General features: G+C 50.4%; 1 protein-coding gene across 3 annotated transcripts in view; it reads left to right on the forward strand.

Annotated features, from left to right (window-relative positions):
- The window catches only part of CLPB (caseinolytic mitochondrial matrix peptidase chaperone subunit B), a 115,347-nt gene that overhangs the window by 59,566 nt on the left and 31,568 nt on the right, over positions 1-24,213 (forward strand). For all 3 annotated transcript variants that reach the window (XM_053307865.1, XM_053307863.1, XM_053307864.1), the window contains 2 exons: positions 9,086-9,183; positions 18,097-18,211. In XM_053307865.1, the coding sequence (XP_053163840.1) occupies positions 9,086-9,183; positions 18,097-18,211 (213 nt within the window). The remainder of the gene's footprint in view (positions 1-9,085; positions 9,184-18,096; positions 18,212-24,213) is intronic.

Raw genomic sequence — 24,213 nt, forward strand, 5'->3', positions numbered from 1 at the left:
TCTCCAGAATATCCCAGAGACCAATCTGGTTGCTGCATTTTGGACTCACGGAAGTTTCTGAACTACATGCAAAAGCAGCCCTCCATAGAGCGCAAACCATGAGGTTATTCTCCTCAAGAAATGGGTGGAGTTGTCAAATCAGTCGCAGCTGGTAAAAAGCACTCCTAGCCACAGCCACAGCCTGAGGCATCAGGGAGAGACCCAGGTCCAAGAGAACTCCCAAACTGCGAACCTGTTCTTTCTGGGGGAGTGTAATCTCATGCAGAACAGGAAGTTTTATTCCGTCCTGCAGATTGCGACCTCCAACAATGAGCACTTCTGTCTTGCTTGGATTCAGCTTCAGTTTATTATCCCTCATCCAGCCCATTACTGCCAGTAGACAGGAATTTAAGGGGCTAAAGCCATTTCCTGATGCTGATGACAAGGAGAAATAGATTTGGGTGTCATCCGCATATTGAAAAAACCCAGCACCAAATCCCCTGATGACCTCACCCAGAGGTTTCATGTAGATGTTATAAAGCATTGGTGACAGAATGGAGCCCTGGAGGACTCCATATAATAGCTCCTATTTTGAAAAGCAGCTGTCCCCAAGCGCCACCAGCTGAAATCTACCCGAGACATAGGAGCGGAGCTGCTGTAAAATGGTGCCTCCTATCCCCAAATTCCTCAGGCAGTCTAGAAGGATATCATGGTTGATGGTATCAGAAGCTGCTGAGAGATTCAAATGAACCAGCAGAGTCACACTCCCTCTGTCAATTCCCCTGGCGAAGGTCATCTATCAGGCTGACCAAGGGCATCTCAACCCCATAGCCCGCTCTAAAGCCCTTTTGAAATGGGTCTGGATAATCCGTTTCCTCCAAGACCGCTTTGCATGTATTGTCTCTGTCTTGTTATGACAACCTTGTAAGGTAGTTCAGTTTTATCCCCCCTATACTGCAGCTGGAGATGGAGGAGTCCTGAGCCAGAGAGGTTTCCTCAAGCCAGTGAGTTCAGGGCAAGGATAAGATCTGAACTCAGGACCTCTTGCTCTACAGCTCAGTTGCTTCTGCTAGACTAGTATCTTTGTAGAGGGCTCTCATGGCCTCTTTGGGGCTCCTTTTTGCCTTAGAACGACACCCCTCTGAGGCAGGCAAGCACAGTAGGAGGATGACACGTGCATAGACAGTGAGGAGGAGGCAAGGCCTTGGCGAGGTGTTTGTGAGCCGATTGAGGAGCACTCTCCTATCAGATCGACTCTCAACCAAGTCATAGCAGATAGGTCACTTTGCTGTGATGGCAAAGTGGAGCTTCCATGTCCAGAGGCAGCCTACTCCTGTGTAAGAAGTGCTGGAGACAGGCCAACAGCTGGAAGGGGGCTGCTGCCTTCAGGCCCTGCTCCTGGGCTTCTAAATTGGGAACAGGAGGGCAGATGGAACGGTCTTCTTTTTCTTCTGGTGCAGCAGGGCTGCTCTGAGGTTCTTGTGTTGGCTGATAACACAGACTGGCACTCCTCCAGCTTGCGCCGTGCCCCCCCCCGCATTTTTGTGCATGGGGATTTGACAAAGTAGCATTGTAGCAGAGCCCCCCCGCCCCCCCCACTCTGTGCTCCCTCTCCCTCCTCCTTGTGCATTTCATTCTCCCCCCACCCCACTCCTTGCCTTACAGTTATTAACAAACTAGAGCCATCCTGCAAAGTAGCCCACATCCATAACTCCCACCCTGAGCCCCTGTATTGACAGTTATCTGGAATCTGAAGGAATTCAAGACAAATGATTAAGAGGATGGAGTTAATAAAATTTGAAAAATTGAGACCTGTCATTCCACTAAACTTTTTTCAATACCTCCGACACAAACATATTTCCCCAATGAGTGACCTTCTGCAGCTGCTCAGGATCTGTGCTGCCGCCACGGTGTGAGGAGTGAGCCAGCCCGCTATTTATCAAATATTATAAGCCGGGCCCTACTAATATGAGTGAAGGGGGGGCGGGGAGGGAGGGGGGGCGGGGGCTGCACACAGCCTGGGGCGTTGCCCAGGTGTTGATTCTCTGCCAGAGACAGCTAGTGGGAGGTGACAAATTGCATCCCATAAAGATGCTTAAAGGCTGGAGCCCTCTCAGCAGGCAGATAATAGCTAGCCAGAGAGTGTGGCTTCATTCAGGGGCCAGCTGCCCCTACGCTGCAGAGGGGCTGAGGTCAGGCCAGGCTCTTAGGGGAACCCATGGCTGGCCACCTCTCCGATAGGTTAGCAAGTGGCCTGACACCAAGTTATTTATGAAAGTATAATATTTTATTGCCGTCGGTACTGGAGGTGAAGATCGACCGGTTGTACAAGTCTGGTTCTATCAATTATTGCAGCAATTAGTCAAGTCGTCAAAGCCATTAACAGGGGGATTAGACTAGTATTGGTTAGCCATTATTAATAGATCTGAGGGAGAAAATTTAAGTCTTTGAAGATGAAGGCAGAGTTGGCCTCGAGGGTGCCCTCCTGAGAGGGCCAGAGGAAACTTTCCTCCTCCTCCTCCAGACCACAGACTGTTGTAGAGCAAAAGGAGAGAGGAAGGCGCTGTGTGTGTGTGTGTGTGTGTGTGTGTGTGTGTGTGTGTGTCACTGTGTCTTTAAAAGATACTGAGTGGCCAGGCCAGGAGTGTATAATCTCACCTGTACCGATCATATTCTCTATTGGATGTGACAAGGCTCACTGCAGAAATTACTCGGTGTCGGATGTTTATGGGGCACATTTTTCAAACTGTAAGCAAATATAGATCCCTTATGCTGGGGCTTGGAAATGGCTAATTTCTCTGTCACTCTTTCCTCATCTCTCTTGCGTTCGTGGCAGCAGATAAGCTGTTGCACTTCAGACAAGATGACACAGAGAGTTTTTGTTACTAGGGCTTTAAAATTCTGCATTGCAAGTATCATCATTTCACAGTGGAAATAAATTTAAGCTCCAGCCACTGGTTGCTGCTATCCAGCCCCTTTTTGGATTATCTCCAGTTAGGATCCTTCCAAACTTGATGAATGGGCACCAAAATGGCATGTGGTTCCGTGTAAATAAGTATAAAGTGATACACATTGGGGCAAAAAGTCTTAATTTTAAACTTATGTTCTTTGGATCTGAACCTGCAGTGACTAATCAGGATTTAAATTTTGAGGTCATGGTGGATCACTTAAGAAAACCATTGACCCCGTATGTGTCAGCTGTGAAAGAGGCAAATTCTGTGCTGGGGATCATTAGGCAAGTGATCAAAAATTGATTGAGTGCCGTCAAGTCAGTGCCGACTCTTAGTGACCACATAGAGAGACTCTCTCCAGGCTGATCTGTCTTCTACTTGGCCTTTTAGATCTCTCAGTGGTACATTCATTGCTGTCGTAATCGAGTCCATCCACCTTGCTGCTGGTCATCTTCTTCTCTTTCCTTCAACTTTTCCCAGCATTATGGACTTCTTGAGGGAGCTGGGTTTTCACAGAATGTGTCCGAATGATTCAAATCTTTTCATTGCAGCCCTACCAAGTACTAGTCTGCAGCGTATTTCTTGACTGCTGGATCCTTTACTGTTGATGGTCGATCCTAAAAGGCAGAAGCTATCCACCACTTCAATGTTGCTGTACCCGTTGTCATTAGTTTAGTCATCTTTACATTTAGTTGTTGTCCCATTTTTTCACGGTGCTCCTTGACTTTCATTACTAGAGCTTGCAGATCATCCACATTATCAGCTCTCAGAGTGGTGTCATCTGCGTAGCGCAGGTTATTCCTCCAACTTCCTTCAACTTTAAAACCACGCTCATCTTCTTCCAATCCAGCTTCTCTTAGTATATACTGAGAGAAGCTATATATAAGTTGAATAAATACGGAGAAAGTATACAGCCTATCAAAAATGGAACTGCTAATATTATTATGTTCTTATACACATTTATGATTCAATGTCGTTCTGGTTGCCACAGTGCAAAAAGGATATTGTTGAGCTGGGAAAGGAGCAGAAGAGAGCAGCCAAAATAAACAGAGGGTTAGAGTATCTTCCCTACAAGGAAATACGACAGTGTTTGGGAACTTTATGCTTAGAAAAAAGGTGATTAATGGCGGGTGTGATTGATTGATTAAGTGCGGTCAAGTTGGTGTCAACTCTTAGCAACCACATAGATAGATTCTGTGGTGGTACGTTGGGGGTTGGACCAGAAGACCTCCAAGGTCTCTTCCAGCTCTGAATTCTATCCTCTTAATTGAACAGAGAGAGCTTGTTCTACCTCTCACAACACTGAAACTCAGGGCTGACCAGTTAAAGTGACTGGAAGGAGATCTGAAGCAGACAAAAGGGGGCATTTCTTCACACTTCACGTAACTTATTTCTGGAATTCACTGCCACCAGATGCAGTGATGACCACTAGCCTTAGATGGGTTTGTTTGTTTGTTTGTTTGTTTGTTTGTTTGTTTGTTTGTTTGTTTGACATATTTTTTTATTTGATTGATTAAGTGCCATCAGGTTGGTGTCAACTCATAGTGACCACATAGAGGTAGATTCTCTCCAGGATGATCTGTCTTCAACTTGGCCTTGAAGGTCTCAGTGGTGCATTCATTGCTGTCGTCATCAAGTCCATCCACCTTGCTGCTGGTCATCCTCTTCTTCTCTTTCCTTCAACTTTCCCCAGCATTATGGACTTCTCAAGGGAGCTGGATCTTCGCATAATGTGTCCAAAGTATGATAGTTTGAATCTGGTCATTTGTGCCTCGAGTGAAAATGCTGGATTGATTTGTTCCATGATCCATTTGTTTGTGTTCCGGCTGTCCATGGTATACTCAAAAGTCTCCTTCAGCACCAAAGTTCAAAAGCGTCAATATTTTTGCTATCTTGCTTCTTCAAAGTCCAGCTTTCACAACCACAGAGTGTCATGGGAAAAACCATTGTCCGAACTATTCTAATCTTTGTAGGTGTAGACACGTCACGGCATCTAAATATCCTTTCCAAGGCCTTCATTGCAACCCTACGAACCCAACTCTGCAGCGTATTTCTTGACTTCTTTGACTTGACAAATACAACATATTTGTATACCACCTAAAACATAAGTTTTTGGGTGGTTTACAACAAAACAATAAAAGCAACAAGTAAAAAGGTTAAAACATTACAACAATTTAAAACTTAAAACAATGTTAAAACTATTAAAAATCATTAAACTATTAAAACAGTATCTAATTAAAAGCCTAGGTGAACAAATGTGTCTTGACTGCCTTTTAAAAAGTTGTAGAGATGGGGAGGCTCTTATTTCAACAGGGATCGCATTCTAAAACTTCGGGGCAGCAATGGAGAAGGTCCATCCCCAAGTAGCCACCTCTCCTGAAGATCCCAGTGGGCGGTATGGTTCATAGCAAAGAAGACAGACATTTATTTATTTATTTATTTATTTATTTGAGACATTTATTATACCGCCCACTCCGAAGACTCTGGGCGGTGTACAACAACAGGCAAATGGGCAACATTAAAAATTACATTACATTAATAATTAAAAATTATTAAAGAACTAAAATAACTACCAGAAAACAGAAAAATGAACTACAGGGCAAAGGCCTGGCGAAAAAGAAAAGTCTTCAATAGCGATTTGAAGATCGGTAAGGAAGGTGCTAGCCGGATCTGAAGGGGGAGAGAGTTCCAAAGGAGTGAGGCAGCAACCGAAAAGGCCCTTTCACGGGTCCTAGAACCCCGAACATCAGAAATCAGGGACCGACAGAAGGGCCGTCTGAGCTGATCTAACTGGATGGGATGGAGAGGAGAGCTGGTCTTGTGGTAGCAAGCATGACTTGTCCTCTTAGTTAAGCAGGGTCTGCCCTGGTTGCATATGAATGGGAGACTTGATGTGTGAATACTGTAGGATATTCCCATCAGGGGATGGAGCCACTCTGGGTAGAGCAGAAGGTTTCAAGTTTCCTCCCTGGCAGCATCTCCAAGATAGGGCTGAGAGAGATTCCTGCCTGCAATCTTGGAGAAGCCGCTGCCTGTCTGTGAAGACAATACAGAGCTAGATAGACCGATGGTCTGACTCAGTATATGGCAACTTCCTATGTTCCTATGATGTAACTGGATGGGAGAGGCCCCTCAAGGCTTTGAAGGTCAGAACCAGGACCTTAAATTGAGCTCGGAAGTGAATAGCCAACCAGTGCAATGACTGCAGGAGAGGTGTTACCCTGTCATATTTTCTGGCACCCATGAGTAGACGAGTGAAGGTGTTGTCTTAAATACTCAGGGCCCATGCTGTTTAGGGCGTTGTAGGTTATAACCAAGACCTTGTACTTTACCCGGAAACTTAGCGGCAACCAGTGTAGATCTTTTAAGATAGGAGTAATATGGTCTCTCCGAGATGACGCAGAGACCAATCTCGCTGCCACATTCTGGACCATCTGTAATTTCCGGACTATGTACAAAGGCAGCCCCACATAGAGCGCATTCCAGTAGTCAAGTCTGGAGGTGACCAACAGATGTACTACTGTTCTGAGTTGCTGTTGTCAGCCTACCAGCCTGTGTGCCCCCTAACTTGTTGGGTTGTGACTGCTGGCCTGTGGGTGAGTCTGTGCAGGATTGGGGCCGGGCGGGGAGGTGTGTCACCAGTTCTCGAGGACTATCTGCCCAGACTAGCCATCTTTCTGGGCTTATAAAGGGCTGCTTCCCTGTGGCGGTGGGCCTTCCACCAAGGGGGTGACACAAAAGGGGGTCACCTCTTTAGGGGAGCCACTTGGGGAGATGATGAGGGTGAGAGCCCGGTGGTATTATTTTAGTTTCAGTTGTGTTTAGGTCCTGGTGATGGGGAGACAGGGGGTGTGTCCACTGACTATGGGGTGGCTATTCCGGTGGTGGGGGGAAGTAAAGTTGGCAGGTCAGTGCGTCGTTACAGGGGAAGGGAATTCAGAAATCTATTAGCTGTTTCCCCTTCCGGCTGTCCTGCCAGCTCTTTGACCTTGGGGAGCAGTGCCAACCTCCCACAGACCCTCACCTTGCTCCTCTGTGATGCCAGATCTGTCCAGAATGAGTCAGAAACCATCCATGATTTGATTCTGGATGAAGGGGCAGACCTGGTATGTATGACAGAGACTTGGTTGGGGGAAGCTGGCGGCCCAGTCTGATCCCAGCTCCCCCCTCCAGGGTACTCTGTTGAAGGACAGGGACGGGGACGTGGGCGGGGAGGTGGAGTGGCTGTGGTCTATAAGAATAACTTTAAGCAGGGCTTGGACACCTTCGTGAGGAGAAGTCTTAATGGCTGCCAGTCGTGCTGGCTGTCAGAGGCAATACTCTGAGTACCAGCTGCCTTCAAGGCTTCCCACGGAGACATTTGCTGGACCACTGTGCGAAACAAGATGCTGGCCTAGATGGCCTTGGTGTAATCCTGCAGGACTGTGCATCCTAAGAACTCAGGGAGCGGTCTTCTTCTGGGTCCGGCCTTGGTCCAGTCCTCTTTCATCCAATGGGCGCGGCTTTCCAGCGCCTCAGGCAGAGGCCTTTTCCAGCCCTGCTTCCTGGGGCCTTTGGTCCCTGGAGATGCTAGAGGCTGGAACCGGGGCTTTCTCCATCCATGGCAGAGCTGCTCTGCTGCCAAGTTATTTCCCCACTTCAGCCATGAGAGTGGGACATATGCTCTTTTAAGTGAGCACCACATGCATGTTCGCTGCTGTGGTATGCATGGACATTCTGCGGCAGAGAGTGACCAGTCCTGAGCAGACGTAGTTGGCGAAGGGGCCCTTCCCTGCATCGTCATCTTCTCATGGCTAGGAAACATGAACTGGGCTCTGTTTTCCCCCTCTCATTTGCACCTGTGGACCTTGCACCTTGGGTTTTAGTCCTTGCTGACATGCGTGGTGTGGAGAGCACAGAAGGGGCTGCTGGACTGCTCGCATTCCGTGTGGGGCTGCCCTCTGAGCTGACAGGTGCAAATCCACCTGCTGCCTCTTTCCAAAGTTCGGCTGACAGTTTCTTCTGTTGCTTGTAGGCCACCTAAAGTGTGCTGAGTGCTTGTAGAAAGACACGTCTGAGCCCTACGAACTGGGCAAAGGGTGCCTTTTAAAAGTGGCGATTCTCTTTATTGAGCGGGGTGTGGGAGTAACTGGCCCTCTCCAGTCCCTGCACAGCATCTCTCCAGTGGCTGTTGCTGGCGTCTGTCTTCTGTTTCTTTTTTGATTGTGTGCCCTTTGGGGACAGGGAGCCACTTTGTTTATTACCTATTTATTTTTCTGTGTAAACTGCTTTGGGAACTTCGGTGGAAAAGCAATATATAAATATTTGTTGTAGTAGTCGTTTGCAGGCTGTGGTCTTTAAAAGAACAGAAAAGGGAGAGGTAAATGAAAGGGGGAACTTTCCACAAGCTGGGAAGTGAAGAAGAAGAAGAAGAAGAAGATGATTACAATGAATGTTTGTTTCTATATACCACTTTTCAAAAAAAGGTTCACAATGCTGTTTACAGAGCAGAAGGAATGAAAAAGTGGGCGAGTCCAAGAATCAGCTTCAGAACAGAAAAGCTGAAATGGTACATAAGAAGGAACATATTTTAGTCATTTCTTAAAGTGAGACAAAGAAGAGGCCAGCTGAACATTTAGAGGGGGAGAGTTCTGCACGTGAGGGGCTGCAAGAGAGAAGGGAGTGGAGGGTAAATCAGCAGATTGGGGCTTGATGAATGGAGAGACCAGGAAAGAGGGTGCCGCAAAAGCCGTGAAGATGGATCGGAAGGGGCAGGATTGCTTTTGCCCACTCATTGCTTGCCATTGTTTGACATCGGCTTGGATATTAGCTGCCTGCAGCAGTGCTGTGCAACAGTTGAGGCGATGAGCATGTCTAATTGCAGGCACCACTGTGGGCCCACAGGAAGGCTGGCTTTGATGGAGCCCCGAGCCGCGCGTGCTCCCTTTCCCGTGCGCTTGTCCTCCCAGCAGCTTCTCCTTGCCAGAGCCCTTTGTTCCCAGTGACATCCCCCTTTTGTTGTGTCCTTCGACATCCATACGCCTCGCCACTGGTGGCACATTGTCCCTTTCTGGTCCAAGCCCTGCTCGGAGCAAAGGTTAAAGAGGAGCCCAGATTGCTTCGGGGCTGGAAACGGATGCTGCCCCACCTATTGAGTCCCGTTTCTCCCTTTTCAGGTGCCAACCCCCTGCAGAGAAATGAAATGGGACACACCCCCATGGATTACGCCCGCGAGGGAGAGGTCATGAAGCTCCTGAAAACGTCCGCAACCAAGGTGAGTCTTCAGAGGTTTTGCTCTCGTGCGGTTCTCCCTCTCGGCCCAGAAACAGGACTTTGAGGGTGGGGGCAGAGCAGTCGGCACACTCTGGGCCTCCGAGAGAACCATTCCGGGCCCCGTGTCTTCTGCAAGTTGTCCAGGTTTCTGACATTACCTGCTGCGTAAGAAAATGCCACCCAAATGCTTTTAAGGTCACCTCCAATTTGCATCAGCCTGGCTCTTCTGCCCTTTGACTATCATGGCACCAGGGGCGTAACTACCATTAGGCAGGGGGAGGCAGTCGTCTGGGGGCCCCACTGCCTGGAGGGGCCCCCCAGAGACACCTCACGTGACTCCCCATTGCCCCCTGCCCAGCCCCAAGACCCTTCAGCCACTTGCCCTGTTTGCCCTCCTCTCTCCTGCTGGTCGTCCTGGTCGGCCATCCAAGCAGCAGGCCAGCTGCTTTCCTCCCGGGCGCTCTCAGCTGACCGGCGGGTGGGCGATGGGGCTTCCAGGGAGGCCTCCGTGTAGGCCTCCCTGAAGCCTGAACTCGAGTAGGCCGGCAAGCCCCAGGAAGAAGGCTGGCAGTCAGAGTGGCCACTACAGCTCTCGGCAGCAGACCCTCTTCTGCCCAGGCCAGACAGCTCAGCCTTTGCCAGGGAGAATAGGAATTCCTTTTTGTGGTTACACTCCCCCCACCCCCTATATAGGGATCTGCTTGCCATAGGGCTTTGATGGGGGGCGGGGGGAGACTGAGAAGTCTCTGAATATTTAATTTAAAACTGATTGGAAAATTTGCTGGCTTAAAAAAAACCCTCTAAAAAGTCCTATAAGTGGCTTGTTTCATGGGAGGAAATTACAAAAACTTCTGGAACAAATTTATGTATTAATTAATTAATTAATTAATTAATACACTTATGTTCAAGTTGTTTTGCAACCCAGGTCTGAGTGAGAACTGAGACATGAGTGAGAACTGTGATGCATGTGTTGTGCTTTTATATTTTTTCCCCTTAGAGTAAATCTGGCCAACATGTGAATGCAGCACCTCCATTCCAGAGGAGATGTGTGTTAAAGGGCTTTAAAAGCCTCTTGTGAAAAACCTCCTGGAATCAAACTTGACTGAATTGGTTCAGAATTCTGAGAAAACAAACATAGGCTCACCCTGCATAGTTGAAAGTCTCCTTTGCTAATCTGCAGCAAGGGGCCCATTTTAATAATTAGTGTTTCTAGTGTCTTCTCATTTGCTCAATTTTGTACATCTTTTTTTTGTATGTTTTGAATGAGGACAGAAATGTGAGAATAAAAGTCCCCTGCTAACTGGGCAAAGAGGCACCTTTTTCTCTTTGTAAACCACCCTGAGCCATTTTTGGAAGGGCGGTATAGAAATCGAATTATTATTATTATTATTATTTTAAAAAAATTTCTCGGCGGGGGGGGGCCCATTTAAGAATCTTGTCTCAGGGCCCACTCCAACCTAGTTACGCCCCTGCATGGCACTGGGCTGCAGTGCCTGGGGGGCAGCCCCCTTTAAGGCTCTCTGTGGCCTTTGGAGCTTCTGTTTTACTTTACTTCCAACAATAAAATGGAAAGACACTTGCATTTTCTAAAATCTGTGGACTTTGTGAGTCTTAAAAGGTACTGCTGAAGATCTCTCCTTCTTGTGCTGCAAGGCCCTGTTAATGCAATTTGGGTGCAGAGCGAAGCTGTGGGTTTCCACTGGGCACTTGAGGCTTTCCCCTGGTTGTCCCTGGGAGTGCATGACGAGGGTGCGCGGAGGCCTGCTAGAGGGCTGGTGTCTTGAGTGGAGAGTTGGGGAAGAGGGGAATCCACGAAGTAGATTGGTACCAAACTCTGTTGGTTGCTAGGTGTGGTGACGAATGAGTGGGGCATTCCTATCATGGCTTGAGAGGAATGCAGCCATCCTCTGCATTTCAGGGAAGAGGCAGGCTACCTCATCACCCGCCGACGGGTCCTCTGCAGCCCTCTGGAAACTTCTTCCCCAGGAGAAGACATTGGCTTCTCTGCCAGATTCTGGCCAGCCTGGAAGCCATCCAGAATGGTGCTTCCTGTGCCCAGGGGCAGCTCCCCCATGTGGCAAGGCGAGGTGACAGCCTCAGGCAGCAGGGAGTGCAGGCACCCTGCGGTGGGTGTCGCCCGCCCGCCTGCCACCACTGCTGGCCCGCCGTGACTGCCGCTCTGGGTCTTGTTCTGCTCTTTCTCTTCCTGGCCCCGCCTCTCCTCCATGCTGCTGCCGAGGGTCAAGGAGCCCGAGGCATCCATGGGGCTGCGGCACCGCACCCCTCTCCTGGATGTGGACCTCGCGCCCACCCCCTTGGCCCTGGGGGCTTCCCACTCGGTGGAGGGAGTGGGAATGCACTCTGACGTGGCATGCTTCTGCACAGGGGACCGCTTTCCGGGCTGGCCCTTTACGGAGCAGAGGAACCTGTCCGTGGGAGTTCTGCCGAGCAGATGGCAACCTGCAGCCACCGGGGTTACTGTTCAGGATGCAGCTTTTAAAAAACGTTATCAAGGAAATGTCTGGAGCTGCATGCTTGACTCTCTGAAGAGGGGAGAGAAACAGGCCTCTGGAGTTGTCCTCATCGGGAATAACTGCCCTTCCCCTTGCAAATGAAAAGGGTCTTCAGTTTTTCCTGCTCATGCCTTGTGGATGATGAGGAGGGAAGAGTTGCAGAGATCTGTGCAGAGATGGGTGTTGCTGGCGGAAATGGCGCTGCGTGCATAAAATTGGAGGCTCTTCAGGGCTGCGGAGTGATGAATATACAGCTGAGGGGGACGTGGTGGTGGCAGCGGCAGCGGAAGGGTTGCCAGCCCCGCTCTGCAGCCCGCCGAGAGTCCTTGAGAATTTATTGCCCATTTTAATCACTGCTGGAGAATGAATTGGTGGCGCTATTAACGGGAGAGACACAGGCCATCGATTTTATTTACATATGCCGGTGACACAGCAACAAGGAATTTTTAGGTGTGACAAGTTCCGTTGGTTTTCAGAAAGACTCTCCTGCTTGCTCCCGCCGGACGGGTCTCCCTGCCGTGGAGAGTCCCATTCAGGAGCGGAGCCAGCCAAGCGTGGCCTGGGCTGCCCACGAGGTTCCCTGCGGGGCTGGTCTTGGGTAGAGAACTACTGTGACATGCCAAGGCCCTCCCCCTGCCCGTCCCCCTTGCCCTCTTTCCACCACATTTGCAGCTGGATGAGGCGCCCTGATGCGGAAGGGAGGCAGGGTCCATTTCCGGAAGTTTCCCCTCCCTCTAGTGAAGAGGCAGGCTTAGACAGAAAGGCCCCTTGGAGCTGCGAGGAGTGGGCAGAAGCCAGCTGTTATCCTGAGGGCTGGATTCAACCCGCAGCCCACCGGTGGCCCACCACTGATGCCAACAAGGAGCTTGCAGGGGTGGGGTGGGGTGGGGTAGGGTGTGGTGTATTCAAGTCCATTGTCTTGTTTGCGGTGAACATATTATTGTAGTATTGGGAGGGTCTCGGGGATCATCTAGGCTGGCCTGAGATTGTGCCTGTTGGGCCGCAGATAGCAATAGCAATATCACTTACATTTATATACCGCTTTATAGCCGGAGCTCTCTAAGCGGTTTACAGTGATTTTAGCACATTGCCCCCCAACATTCTGGGTACTCAGTTTACCAACCTCGGAAGGATGGAAGGCTGAGTCAACCTTGAGCCCCTGGTCAGGATCGAACTTGTAACCTTCTGGTTACAGGGCGGCAGTTTTACCACTGCGCCACCAGGGGCTCATTTATCTTGGTGTGGGACTCTCAGGAGCTGGGTGGCTGACCTGAGGCTCTCTATCCATAGCTGGACTACAACTCCCATCATCCCCGACCATGGTGGTGGCTGGGGCTGGTGGGAGTTGTGCTCCCATCCACCGCTGGAAAGGCTCCTCTCCAAGATGAAAGCAGGTCCACTCTGACCACACCTTGTCTTGAAGCTTTTTACACCTCACGTTAGCAGTAGATTCGATAAAAGTCCTTTAAAATATCTCAGTGCTGTCTGGCAAGTTTAAAAACAATGCAGAGCCTGTTTGCGAGCTCACAGTTGTAAGAATAAAGACAGGACAGGTTAGGAAGGAAGGGAAAGGAAAGCGTCAGGCGGGGATAGGCAACGTGTGGCGCTCCAGAGGATTCGGAAGGACGATTCCTATCAGACACACCCGGCCACCGTTTGTTCCAGCTGTAGTTCTGGAGAGGCACACGCAGCCTAACCCTGGTGGGAGAGCTGGAGGGCAAACCGGCACCTCTCAAAGGGCCATCTGAGCACAGGAGGAGGAGGAGGAGGGAGAGCCTTGGACGCCTGGACAGGGAGCTTCATGGGGAGGAGGGCGCAGGCAGGGAAGGAAGTGGGGGGGGGCTGATGCGGAACCAAAGGATTGGTGCCTGGAGAGCAGGGGCTCCCAACCTGTGTCCCCACAATGGCAGTGGCAGGGGATGTTGGAACTTGTAGTCCAAGCACATCTGGGGGTGTTTTACAAAGCACCTCCTTTCCTGAAGGTTTTCCAAAAAAGGCCCGGTAGGTCTCTCTCGGGGTTGAGAGACCCTTGGGCTGACCAGCTGGCCCCTTCCCTCCTGAAGATCTGATAGCCTGACACTTCTCCCAGGAGCAGTCTTCACTTGAATGCTGGGCGCACAGAGTGCATCACTCCCCCCCCCCCCCCCGGCCCGCTTTTGTTTTTGGAGGCTTTGCTTTCCTGCTTTGCCAAGGAGAAGGCGACCTCTGTGTTCCCAGATTCCCAGCTGCAAAAGAGCAACTGTGCTTCAGCTCTTCGGGGCCTCTCCTCATTCTGCAGATCTTCCCGTAATCAGAGCTGTGTCTGGGAGGGGTGCCAGGGCCCTTAATGAGTCATGAAAAGGAGAGAACGCACTTCCCTGGCCAAGGGGGCGGGTGCTGTTGCTGCCCCCCTTGAGACCCCCTGGCAGAACTAAGGAGGCATCTCCGCAGTGGCAACGCTGGCCTGGCACTCCAGTCCACTGAGGAGCTGGATGGGAGGCTGTGGGCCCAGCTCTTGCCCAGACCCTCCATGCCTGCCTTGGGGAGGGAGCAGGGCCAGCTGCACTTACTTCTGAAGGAGGGGACCACTTGCCCGCTCCTCAAGAAATCCTCCCTTTAACCCAAAGATCTGGGGTACCACCTGCCCGTTTCCAGTTTGCCATCTGTAGGCAAGGTTCTTGAGTGGGTGGTGGCAAATCGATTCTGGGTGGAGTTAATGTTGATTTTCTGGTCCTCCTCCAGTCTGGTTTCTGACTGACCTTCAGGACAGAAGCTGCTTTAGTGGCTACAGTGGTTGCTCTTCATCCAGCGATTGACGGGAGTGTGTGATCATTTGGGTTTTGGTTGACCTGTGACACGAGTGGCCGCCAAGCCTGCCTCAGTGGACTGGAGGCACAAGGCATTGCTTTGCAACGGACTCTGCTCCTGCCGATACGGACATGCCCCCAAGGGAGTGGTGGTGACTTCTGCTCAACTCCGTGGTGGCTTCCTGCAAGGATCACTCTTGTCGCCTACACCAGGGAGTCTCACCACTAGGTCCCCAGAAGATGTTGGATGACAACTCCCATCATCCCCACCCCACCCCCAGGCCCTTGTGGCTGGGGGTGATAGGAGTTGTAGTCCGTGATGAAATGCAGGTCCCCCCGCTGAGCTCAAGAATGCCTGATTTCTAAGGAAACCAGAGGAAGGGAGTTTCCTCGCAGAGACATGCCCTCTTGTCCTAGCAAGCTCGTCAGCCCTTCTGTCGCCTCCGCCATTTGCCCATCAGTCTTATAATTTATGTGGTGACAGAGCTTTCATGTATTGTTTTGTTTTCAAAATATAAAAAACAAGACAGGAAGAAAAGAATTGGCCTATATATTTAGAGAGACAGAGATATATAGACGGGCCGGAGTAGTTTGAGGCGGGTGATATATCCAGAGCCTGGGGGGGCGACTCCATTGACGCTCTGGATTCAGCCCAGCAAGAAGGCTCTCTCCTCTGGGATCGGCAAGGAAGTTATTGCTCCATATTGAAATAGCAGGACTGATGGGGTGTCTCGGTGACACAGCAGACGGATCGCAGCAGCCCAAATTGGATGCTTGCTCGGGTTTTTTTAAACTTCTGTCAAGGCCACGACAGTAACAGGAAAACGGCAGCAAACGGGCCGGTGGGTTCTGCTGTCTGTTTCTAAGCTGGAGAGGCAACATGGCATTCCACTGTCCCTGACAAGCGCTAGTGCAGAGAAGTCTGTGAATAGACTGTGACTTGTGGGGATGCTGCAATGGGAGCGGGCTGACACCCTGCTGGAAAGCAACTCCCCGCCACTGTGGGCAGTTCAGAGGCACGTTATGGGCTCTGCATGATTTCAAAAGCAAGGAGTTTCACAGCTTGGAATTATCTGGCTGCCAGCGTCCCCACCATGGAAGCCCTGCTCCCTAATTCCTCCAGTGTGAATGGCTGTTTGTAATTATTTGCTGGAACGGGCACTTTGTTCATCCTCAGAGGTACTCTTCTCTTCAGTATATCTTTGCACGTTCCAAAGGTCGAGCCCTTGCAAGTGAATGTTGGGGCTAAGCTGTGGAGAGCCCTGGCTCAAATTAAGCCAAGCTCGCAGGAATTTTCTAAGGCAAGCTTCTGGTGGGCCACTGTGTGAAACAGGATGCTGGACTAGATGGGCCTTGGCCCTGATCCAGGAGGGCTGTTCTTGTGTTCTTAGAATGCATTGAAACTCATTCGGAATCCTTAGGATAGGGCAGAAAAGAACCACATTTAACTTGCTGTCTGAAACAGGGTGCTGTGCCTTGTCACTGAGCTCTGTGCAGTTAGGCATCTGGAAACTGCATGTCACTACATCAGAAATGTGTAGCAATCTTGACCAAAACCATGGCTAGTCCTTTCTTTTCCTCCTCCTCCTCCTCACATTTGTCTAATCTCTTATATGAAACAGTTGAGCTGTTGACCATCATCGTCACATCTTGTGATTCTGAATTCCACAAATTAACAATATTCTGGATAAAGGGACCGTGCTCAACTTCTCATCCCTCCTAGGAAGGAGTTCTGGTCAACTCAAAGGAGTTGGCACCTTCAAGTCCCAGCCCCATTGCCACTTCTCATGGGTCAGCTGCTCTCTTGGTTGCCCACCGTAGCCACCTTGCCAGGGACCGTGTTGCTTCTGTGTCCTGTGCTGTGCCTAGTGCACAGAACTAAATAAACGTGGCATTTGTGGCAATGTAATTGTGGGCAAAGCACTGGCCAAGTTCACTCGTGGAGTTTTAGTTTTCTACCGTGGGTACTCCAGGGTCTCTGAAAACATTTTCACAAGCAACACCACGAAACCTGTTTTCATCTGGCAAGTCTGGCCACCAGTGAATGTCATTAACACACTCTAGAAAGTGGGAGCCATTCAGGAGTACATATATACTAACCACTACTTATATACCACTTTTCAACTAATGTTTCCAAAGCAGTTTACATAGAGAAATAATAAATAAATAAATAAGATGGCTCCCTGTCCCCAAAGGGCTCACAATCTAAAAAGAAACATAAGATAGACAGCAGCAACAGTCACTGGAGGTCCTGTGCTGGGGGTGGAGAGGGCCAATTACTCTCCCCCTGCTCAATAAAGAGAATCATGGTGCCTCTTAAAAGGTGCCTCTTAAAAGGTGCCTCTTAAAAGGTGCCTCTTTGCCCAGTTAGCAGGGCATATATCCCAGCTAATGTAGCATTTCCACTCTCTCTGAATGTTACCTGTGAAAACTGCAGGTTCCCAAAGGGTGGGACCCACGTGGGCTTCATGGATTGCCCAGGCCAGCCTTTTCTCTTGAAGCCTTTATCCTTTACCCCTTTTCAAGGCTTTTCTGTCAAACCTCCTAGAGAAAGCACGAAGCTGCCTGAAGTGGTGTCGGGCCATTGGTCCATCAAGCCCTCGAGGTACCAGATTCTGAACATAAGAAGAGCCCTGCTGGATCAGGCCCAAGGAGGCCCATCTAGTCCAGCATCCTGTTTCACACAGTGGCCCACCAGACGCCCCTGGGAGGCCCACAGGCCAAAGCTGAGGGCAAGCCCTCCCTCCTGCTGTGGCTCCCCTGCCACTGGTACTCAGAGGCATCCTGCCTTGGAGGCTGGAGGTGGGCTACAGCAGGAGAAGCCTGTGGCCTTCAAGCCCCTGTGGGAGGATGCTGGCCCAGATGGACCCTGCTGGTCTCTTGTCCACTCTTGACTACTCTTCAGGCTTCAGGCCTTGGAATCTTTCCAGCTTGCTCCCTGAGATCCTTTCAGGTGGGGAGATGGGAAACTGAGCCTGGAACTTCCTCATGCGAAGCCTGTGCTCTGCCGCTGTGCGCCGGCCAGAGATCCCACAGGCTGCTCAAGAGGCTTGTTGCACTGCCAGAGGGCCCAGCTTTGCAGTTGGTAAAGCTGAAAAGATTATTAATGTGGCCTGCAGATGGTATTTTCCTATCCTAGCTTGTTTTGTTCCCTCCCATTTTCAGACAGGGGGTTGCTGCAGTCTTAGGAGGACGGCTTTGCAAGTTAAGCCAGCGTTGTATTGCGTTGTAACATGGGCCATGAATCCCAAGAGATTCCCCTTTGACCCTCTGGCCATCCCTTGAATGGCTCCCAACTTGGGCAGCTCCTCGAGCGCCATTTTTGCAGAGTCCAGCCTCTGGTTATTCTCTAGGCCAGATTCCAATTTAGACACTGGCATGTAGTCCAGCCCTTTCCATTTTCAGTATTATATAGCTGGTGTTTTTACATTTTCTGGACCAGACCCGTCCAGCAGTTCTTGGCACAGAGTTACAATGTGCTTCACCCCAAAGCAGGTTGTGAAGAACCTTGTCTCACAGCCACACTTGCAGTCCAGCTGTTGTGTTGTGGGTGTTTGGATCTCTCTTGGGGGGCCAGCTGTTGATGGCGCACCTTCTTTCTTTTTCTTTCTGCAGTTCCAGGAAGAGAAGCACAAGAGAGAAATAGAGGAACGGCGAAGGTTTCCTCTGGAGCAGAGGCTCCGAGAGCACATCATTGGCCAGGAGAATGCCATAGCAACTGTTGGAGCTGGTAAGATCAGCGGCTTCTGCTTTATTAGCCTGCTGCTTTACAAATCCTTGAGAGAAACTAAAGGGGGACTTGTGTGTTTATACTATATGAATATGAATGTTGTCTTGTTTTATTTATTTGGAATGTATGTGTGCACGCGACAACGGTAAGGAGTACACTGAGCTACAAAGCTGGGCATTTCAGCTTTGAAAAGCTTTGTCAGGGTTTGGGAGTCATCTGGTCAGCCACTGCAGGAAGCAGGATGACACACTTTGGCCTGACCCAGCACGACCCGTCTTATGGGGCTTGTTTTTGGAAAGGAAGCTCCTTGCTCTGAAATTAGTGGAGATAAATCGGGGATGTTGTCTAGGCATACGCTGAATTGCATTTCTCTCATGTGTCTGCCTGTATTGCATAACCCTGCTGTTTAGTGTCTGGCACCGAATTTAGCATCCTGAGAGTCTTGGGGTTCATTTCAAAAAACGAAGCATGATTCTGGTCCTTATGATGACCAAAATAAACTTGAAAACTTGTGGGCAGCATCTCATGAAATCATAGAAGCCAGCGGAGGGATGAAGAAGATTTTTGTTAATCAGAGGCTTCAGTTGTCTTGGCCAGTAGAAACTGTCTAAATTGTGGGACACAAGCCAAATATGGAGCTGTAGCAGGAACTCTTCAGTGGCGGCCCCAGTTCTTTGCCAGACGGGCTGGCCTGAGGCCAAACTCACCGGTTTTTAGGAAAAGGTGCAAAGCAATTCTATGTCGGCTTTTGTAGCTTTCCTGGGAAACACTTTATTGATGTGAAGTTGTGTATTTGATTCTAGGCTGTTTATGCTCTCCAGGATAGCATTGCTGGATTGACAGACTTTCAAAAATATTTCTTGCAGGTCATGGAAGTGAGCCCTATGGGAAGAAACGGGATAAAAATGTAATAAAGAATACAAATGGGCTTAGTTTTCATAATTTACATCTCAGAATCTGGGTTTTCTTGTTGCAGAATGCTTTAGTGCAAGGGACAAGTATCCCCAGGGAACAAGAAATGGAGAGGCAGGAGGCTGCGTTCCTAGAAACCAGGGTGGCCATTTTTGGTGCCCTGGACAGCTCTTTGCCCCCTCCACTGGGTGCCTTGGCTGCTTCCAAAGCACCCTCCGCCCCAAACTGTTCTAAAGCCTCCAAGAGGCCTCTGCCTTTGTTGGAGGCAGCGGCCCTATCTTGGTCCCTATCTTGGACCGTGGCAGCATCTCCAAGATAGGGCTGAGAGAGACTCCTGCTCATAACCTTGGAGAAGCCACTGCCAGTCTGGGTAGAAAATACTGAGCTAGATGGACCAAGGGTCTGACTCGGTACATGGCAGCTTCCTGTATTTCTCCTGTGTTGGCAACAGCGACTTGGAAATCCCATGCACTCCTATGGCCCTTGGGAAGGAACCAGGAGACTCCTGCCTGCAACCTTGGAGAAGCCGCTGCCAGTCTGTGCTGACAGTACTGAGCTAGACGGACCAAGGGTCTGACTCCATATATGGCAGCAGCTTCCTGTGTTCTAGGGCTGCTGCTCTTGGCAGTTAAGAACACGGGAAGCTGCCTTTGACTAAGCCAGGCCCATCAGCCCACCTAGGCCGCTCCTGACCACTCCAACTGAGGCTGCAGTCCTAAACGCACTTACTAAAGAGTAAGTCCCACTGAGCGCGGAACTTGCATTGTGCCCTGCACGGGTGTCTCTCCTAGGTCTCAAGCAGAGAGAAATCTGGAGCACCATGTGCTCTGTCTCCAAGTTATAGGCTAGGCTTATTTGGAGGCTTCGGGGTTATCTCAAATCTGTTTCTCTGCATGTTAAAAATATTGGGTTTTGTCTTGCTTTAGCCAGCGGGAGGACTCTGGTTTTTCTGACCAGCAGTCTTCTAAATAAATAGCATCCTGCTTAATGTCCAAGATGCAATTGCGTATGCTGGACAATTTCCAGGAGCCAAAAGCAAACCTCCTGCCGCCTGGCATGGCAAAATTCTTGGAACTGGATAGTACAATGATTTGTTTACCATCCATGTTTCTGACTCCTCTGTGGTTTCTGGTGCCTTTGGACTGCGTACTTTAAAACAGCTATTTCAGAAACCTCTGTGATTGCCCTTTCCCTGGAATGAATGAAAATGGATATCCCACTGCAGGATGTGACCCTTCAAGAGTTGCCAAGGTTTTTGATACTGGTTTCAGCCCACGCTTGAGTTAGCTTGGTGGATCTTGTCCACTTAAATGCTGTCTCCAAACCTTTGTGTTTCAGTTATATGGACCAATGGCTGGAGTTTACTTGAACAAAATGTGTCTGCATGAATATGGAGGAAATAAGAGGAGGTCATTGTACCTGAAAACTGTCCGTATCACCTCTTTAACCTTGACCCAACCCCTGGGTTCAGGTTCCTCATCTGGTTTACTTGGCCATTTTTTGTAGCACTTCTGCATATCCCTTTCAGTGTAACAACATCCTTCTCAAACAGATCCATTTTCCAAAAAAGAGGGCTTACCCATGCCAAATAAGAACAGCCCTGCTGGATCAGGCCCAAGGAGGCCCATCTAGTCCAGCATCCTGTTTCACACAGTGGCCCACCAGATGCCACTGGAAGCCTACAGCAGGAGTTGAGGGCATGCCCTCTCTCCTGATGTTACTCCCCTGCAACAATAAAGCATGTCTGTTATCCCCAGGTCTCCTTAAAAGGATGCTGCTCTTTCTGCATCTTAAAATAAAAAAGATCTTTCTTACCATAGCATCACACTAGCCTGATTCAAACATTACACTCATACATGTTTTTGTGTGTACCAGTCTTCAGTTTAAAAGTGAACCTGGATACAGACCCTTCAAACGCAGTGCACAGCTAGGAAGTGTACTTCTGTACCTGAGTTGAGCACAACATATGAATGACTCTACCTCTGTAAACTTGTACGAGTATTGATCATAACGTGTGCGTGGGCTTATTGTTCTGGGTTTTCTTGTCTGCCATAACTCTGAACTCTGTCTTTCGAGTTGCTTTGGCATGAAATACATCTCACCCTACCAGTGAGAGCAAGGAGGAGAGAGAGGATAATACACAATCTGTATTTCGGGGCTTCTCAAACTTGGGTCCCCAGATGTGGCTGGACTACAGCCTCTATCCTCCCCAGCCAGAATGGCCAAATAAATAGATAATTAAATAAAATCCTTCCACATAGAAAACTAGCTGTCAGGGAGAACGGTTCTCTTGGACATACTAGTCTCCTGTCTGCAGGGCATTTCTTCTCCTGCAGGAGAACATTCAGCCATGTGAGCCTGGAGTGGTACAATCCAGACACAAGCTGGCCAGCTCAATCAAAACTAGACCCTGGTGTTTTGGAAGGGCCGACAGTGGCTTCTTTCCAATTGTGTACAGTGTTTTCTTTCCATATACAGAATACATCTTAGGAGAGGAGTATATCATGTGATCAAGCTTATGTGAATTAGCCTGGATTTTTATGGCAGCACCCAGAACCAAGAGACAAGGATCAAAGAGGGTCGCAGCTGGGAGAAGTCTAGGAATCTGCTACAGCAGTGTTCCCCATTGTAAGGCTTGGGGGCCAGTGGCGACCCCCATCAACCTTAGGTGCAACCCCCTGACTAATTTTTTATTGGGCCTGTGAGAAGCTTCAGCTGAAGCGGAGTCCTCGGCACAGTTCCTTCCTCGGGCACCCTGGGCAGAGAGGATTCTCCGTGTGCAGCGCTGCCCTTTGCCTACTGCCCGGGGGCTGCTCCTTGGAGGGAAGCGGAGCCCGCTTGAGCCCCTGGGCCATCTTGGGAGGCATCCACAGAGTGCCAGGAAGTGTGACTCTTCCCAGCGCTTTCCCCGTAGAGCTCTCAAGAGAGGGTTATCCCAGCACTGAGGGAAACGCGGCACCGTGGGAGATGGCATTCTCCCATTGAAGGGTTTTGTTTTTTGCCAAAGGAGCCCCCGCTTGAACAGTGGTGAAGATCACTGTGCTGACAGCCTCCCTGACAGCTGTCCGGCATCTGTTGGAAAGCCTCTAGGTGGGGAAATACGTGACTAACAAGCAGAAGGTTGCCGGTTCGAATCCCCGCTGGTACTATTTGGGGCAGCAGCGATATAGGAAGGAGCCGAAAGGCATCATCTCGTACTTTGCGGGAGGAGGCAGTGGTCAGCCCCTCCTGTATTCTTCCAAAGACAACCACAGGGCTCTGTGGGTGCCAGGAGTCGGAATTGACTTGATGGCACACACTAGAAAAAGTTCTCTTTATCAGAAAACCCACTGCATGTGGCAGGCTGTTCCACAATCGATCAGCTCTTACCGCTAAGAAATTCCTCTTTATTGCCAGCTTGAATCTGCTTCCCTGTCTGTAACTTGAGCTCCTCGTCGGTTCTAGTTTTGCCTTCAGGAGCAAGAAAGAACAAGCTTTCCAGATACTTGGAAGTTATTTCATCCTGTAAGCCGCCTTGAGACTTTTTTTAACTTGAAGGGTGGGATATAAGTTGATCAAACTGGGTGGGCTCAGAGTGCTTTAGCAGAGGCAGAGAGCGGCGGTCTCCCTGGCGGTGGCCTGCCTTGGGTTTCTTTTTAGATCATGAGCTCTTTGGCGGACAGGGAGCCGTGTCTTAATTCCTTTTGCTGTATAAACGGCTTTGTGGACTTCCTTGTTGAAATGTGGTCTATAGGGACACTCAATACTTAATTCGTATTTGTCGTCGGCCTGGAAGATGTATGTATTTTTTACATTTATATTCCGCTCTTCCTCCAGGGGGCCCAGAGTGGTGTACGTAGTTAGGGTTCTCCTCCCAACAGCCCTGTGAGGTAGGTTAGACTGAGAGAGGAGTGACTGGCCCGGAGTCACCCAGCAAGCCTCATGGCTGAAGGGGGATTTGAACCTGGGTCTCCCCAGTCGGAGCCCAGCACTCTCGCCAGTGCACCCCGCTGGCTTCCCTCCACTCAGCTCCGTTGCAGCTGAGGTGATGGGGAGGCGGGGAGAGAACTAGAGAAAGACACCTCGGTCTCAGACCCCCCTGGAAGCCCCTCTGGGGCTCTGGCAGGCGGCCCTGGAGCCTGGATCTGGGCCCTGCCTTCACCTTCGGAAGCGTCTCTCCGCAGCCCAGCTGAGGACGAGCCCAGCAGCCGCAGAGTGGCTTGGCCTGCTGCTTCTGCAACATGGGGGTAGCAATCCCCTCAGTGGCCTGCCGTACAGGGCTGTTGTGGGATTACTCCAAGTTAGTATTTGCAAAGGGCTGTGAACACTTGAAAGCATTACCGTGCCAATGATGATCTTAAAAACAAACCCCCAATAGCTGCTAATAAGCTTGGATTCTCTAGAACCTGGTGGCCTCCTTGGAGGAGGAGGAGGAGGAGGAGGAGGCTCTTGCTCTGCAGTAAACAAAGGTCGCTGTGCGGAGCGTCCCCACTCTGGCTCTTGGGCAAGGAGGATGCGCCTCGCCACAGCCAGCACACCACACATGTGCGCGCGCACACACACACACACACACACACACACACACACCCCGTTAGGAAGAGGCCAGGCCTGAAGGCAGCAGCGGGGCCTAATTAGGCAGCTGTGATTAATGGGCAGGGCCTGACCCAGGTGGCAGCTGAGCAGCTGCCTCCGTGGGCGCTCCCTTGATTGAATTAGAAGGGGCCAGGCCCTGGGAAGCAGCAGACGGGCCCGGGCTTCCACTGCGGCCTGCTTGCTGCTCTGTTCCCTTCTTGCTAAACGGGGCGGTGGGGGGGGTGGGCGCATTCTTGGCAGTGTTACATGGGCCTGTGTTTGCCGCCGGGTTCCAGTTTCCCCTGCAGGGCGCAGCCCAAAGTCGCTTTGCCCACTGAGTGGTGGGGTGCCAGGGCCAGGGGTTGCCGCCCACCCAGCTCTGTGCCCCATCTCCCGCCACAGGAGGAGGCTAGCGGGAGGGTGTCAGCCCCGCCCTCGGTCTGGAGAGCTGCTGGGGCAAACTCGCAGCTTTGCCGTTTCGGAGCCGTTGCTTCCTCTTGCTCCAGTGGGCGCGTTGGGACCCAGCCTGGGGAGCCGGA

This window comes from Hemicordylus capensis, chromosome 3 (assembly GCF_027244095.1).
Source record: "Hemicordylus capensis ecotype Gifberg chromosome 3, rHemCap1.1.pri, whole genome shotgun sequence".
NCBI lineage: Eukaryota > Metazoa > Chordata > Lepidosauria > Squamata > Cordylidae > Hemicordylus > Hemicordylus capensis.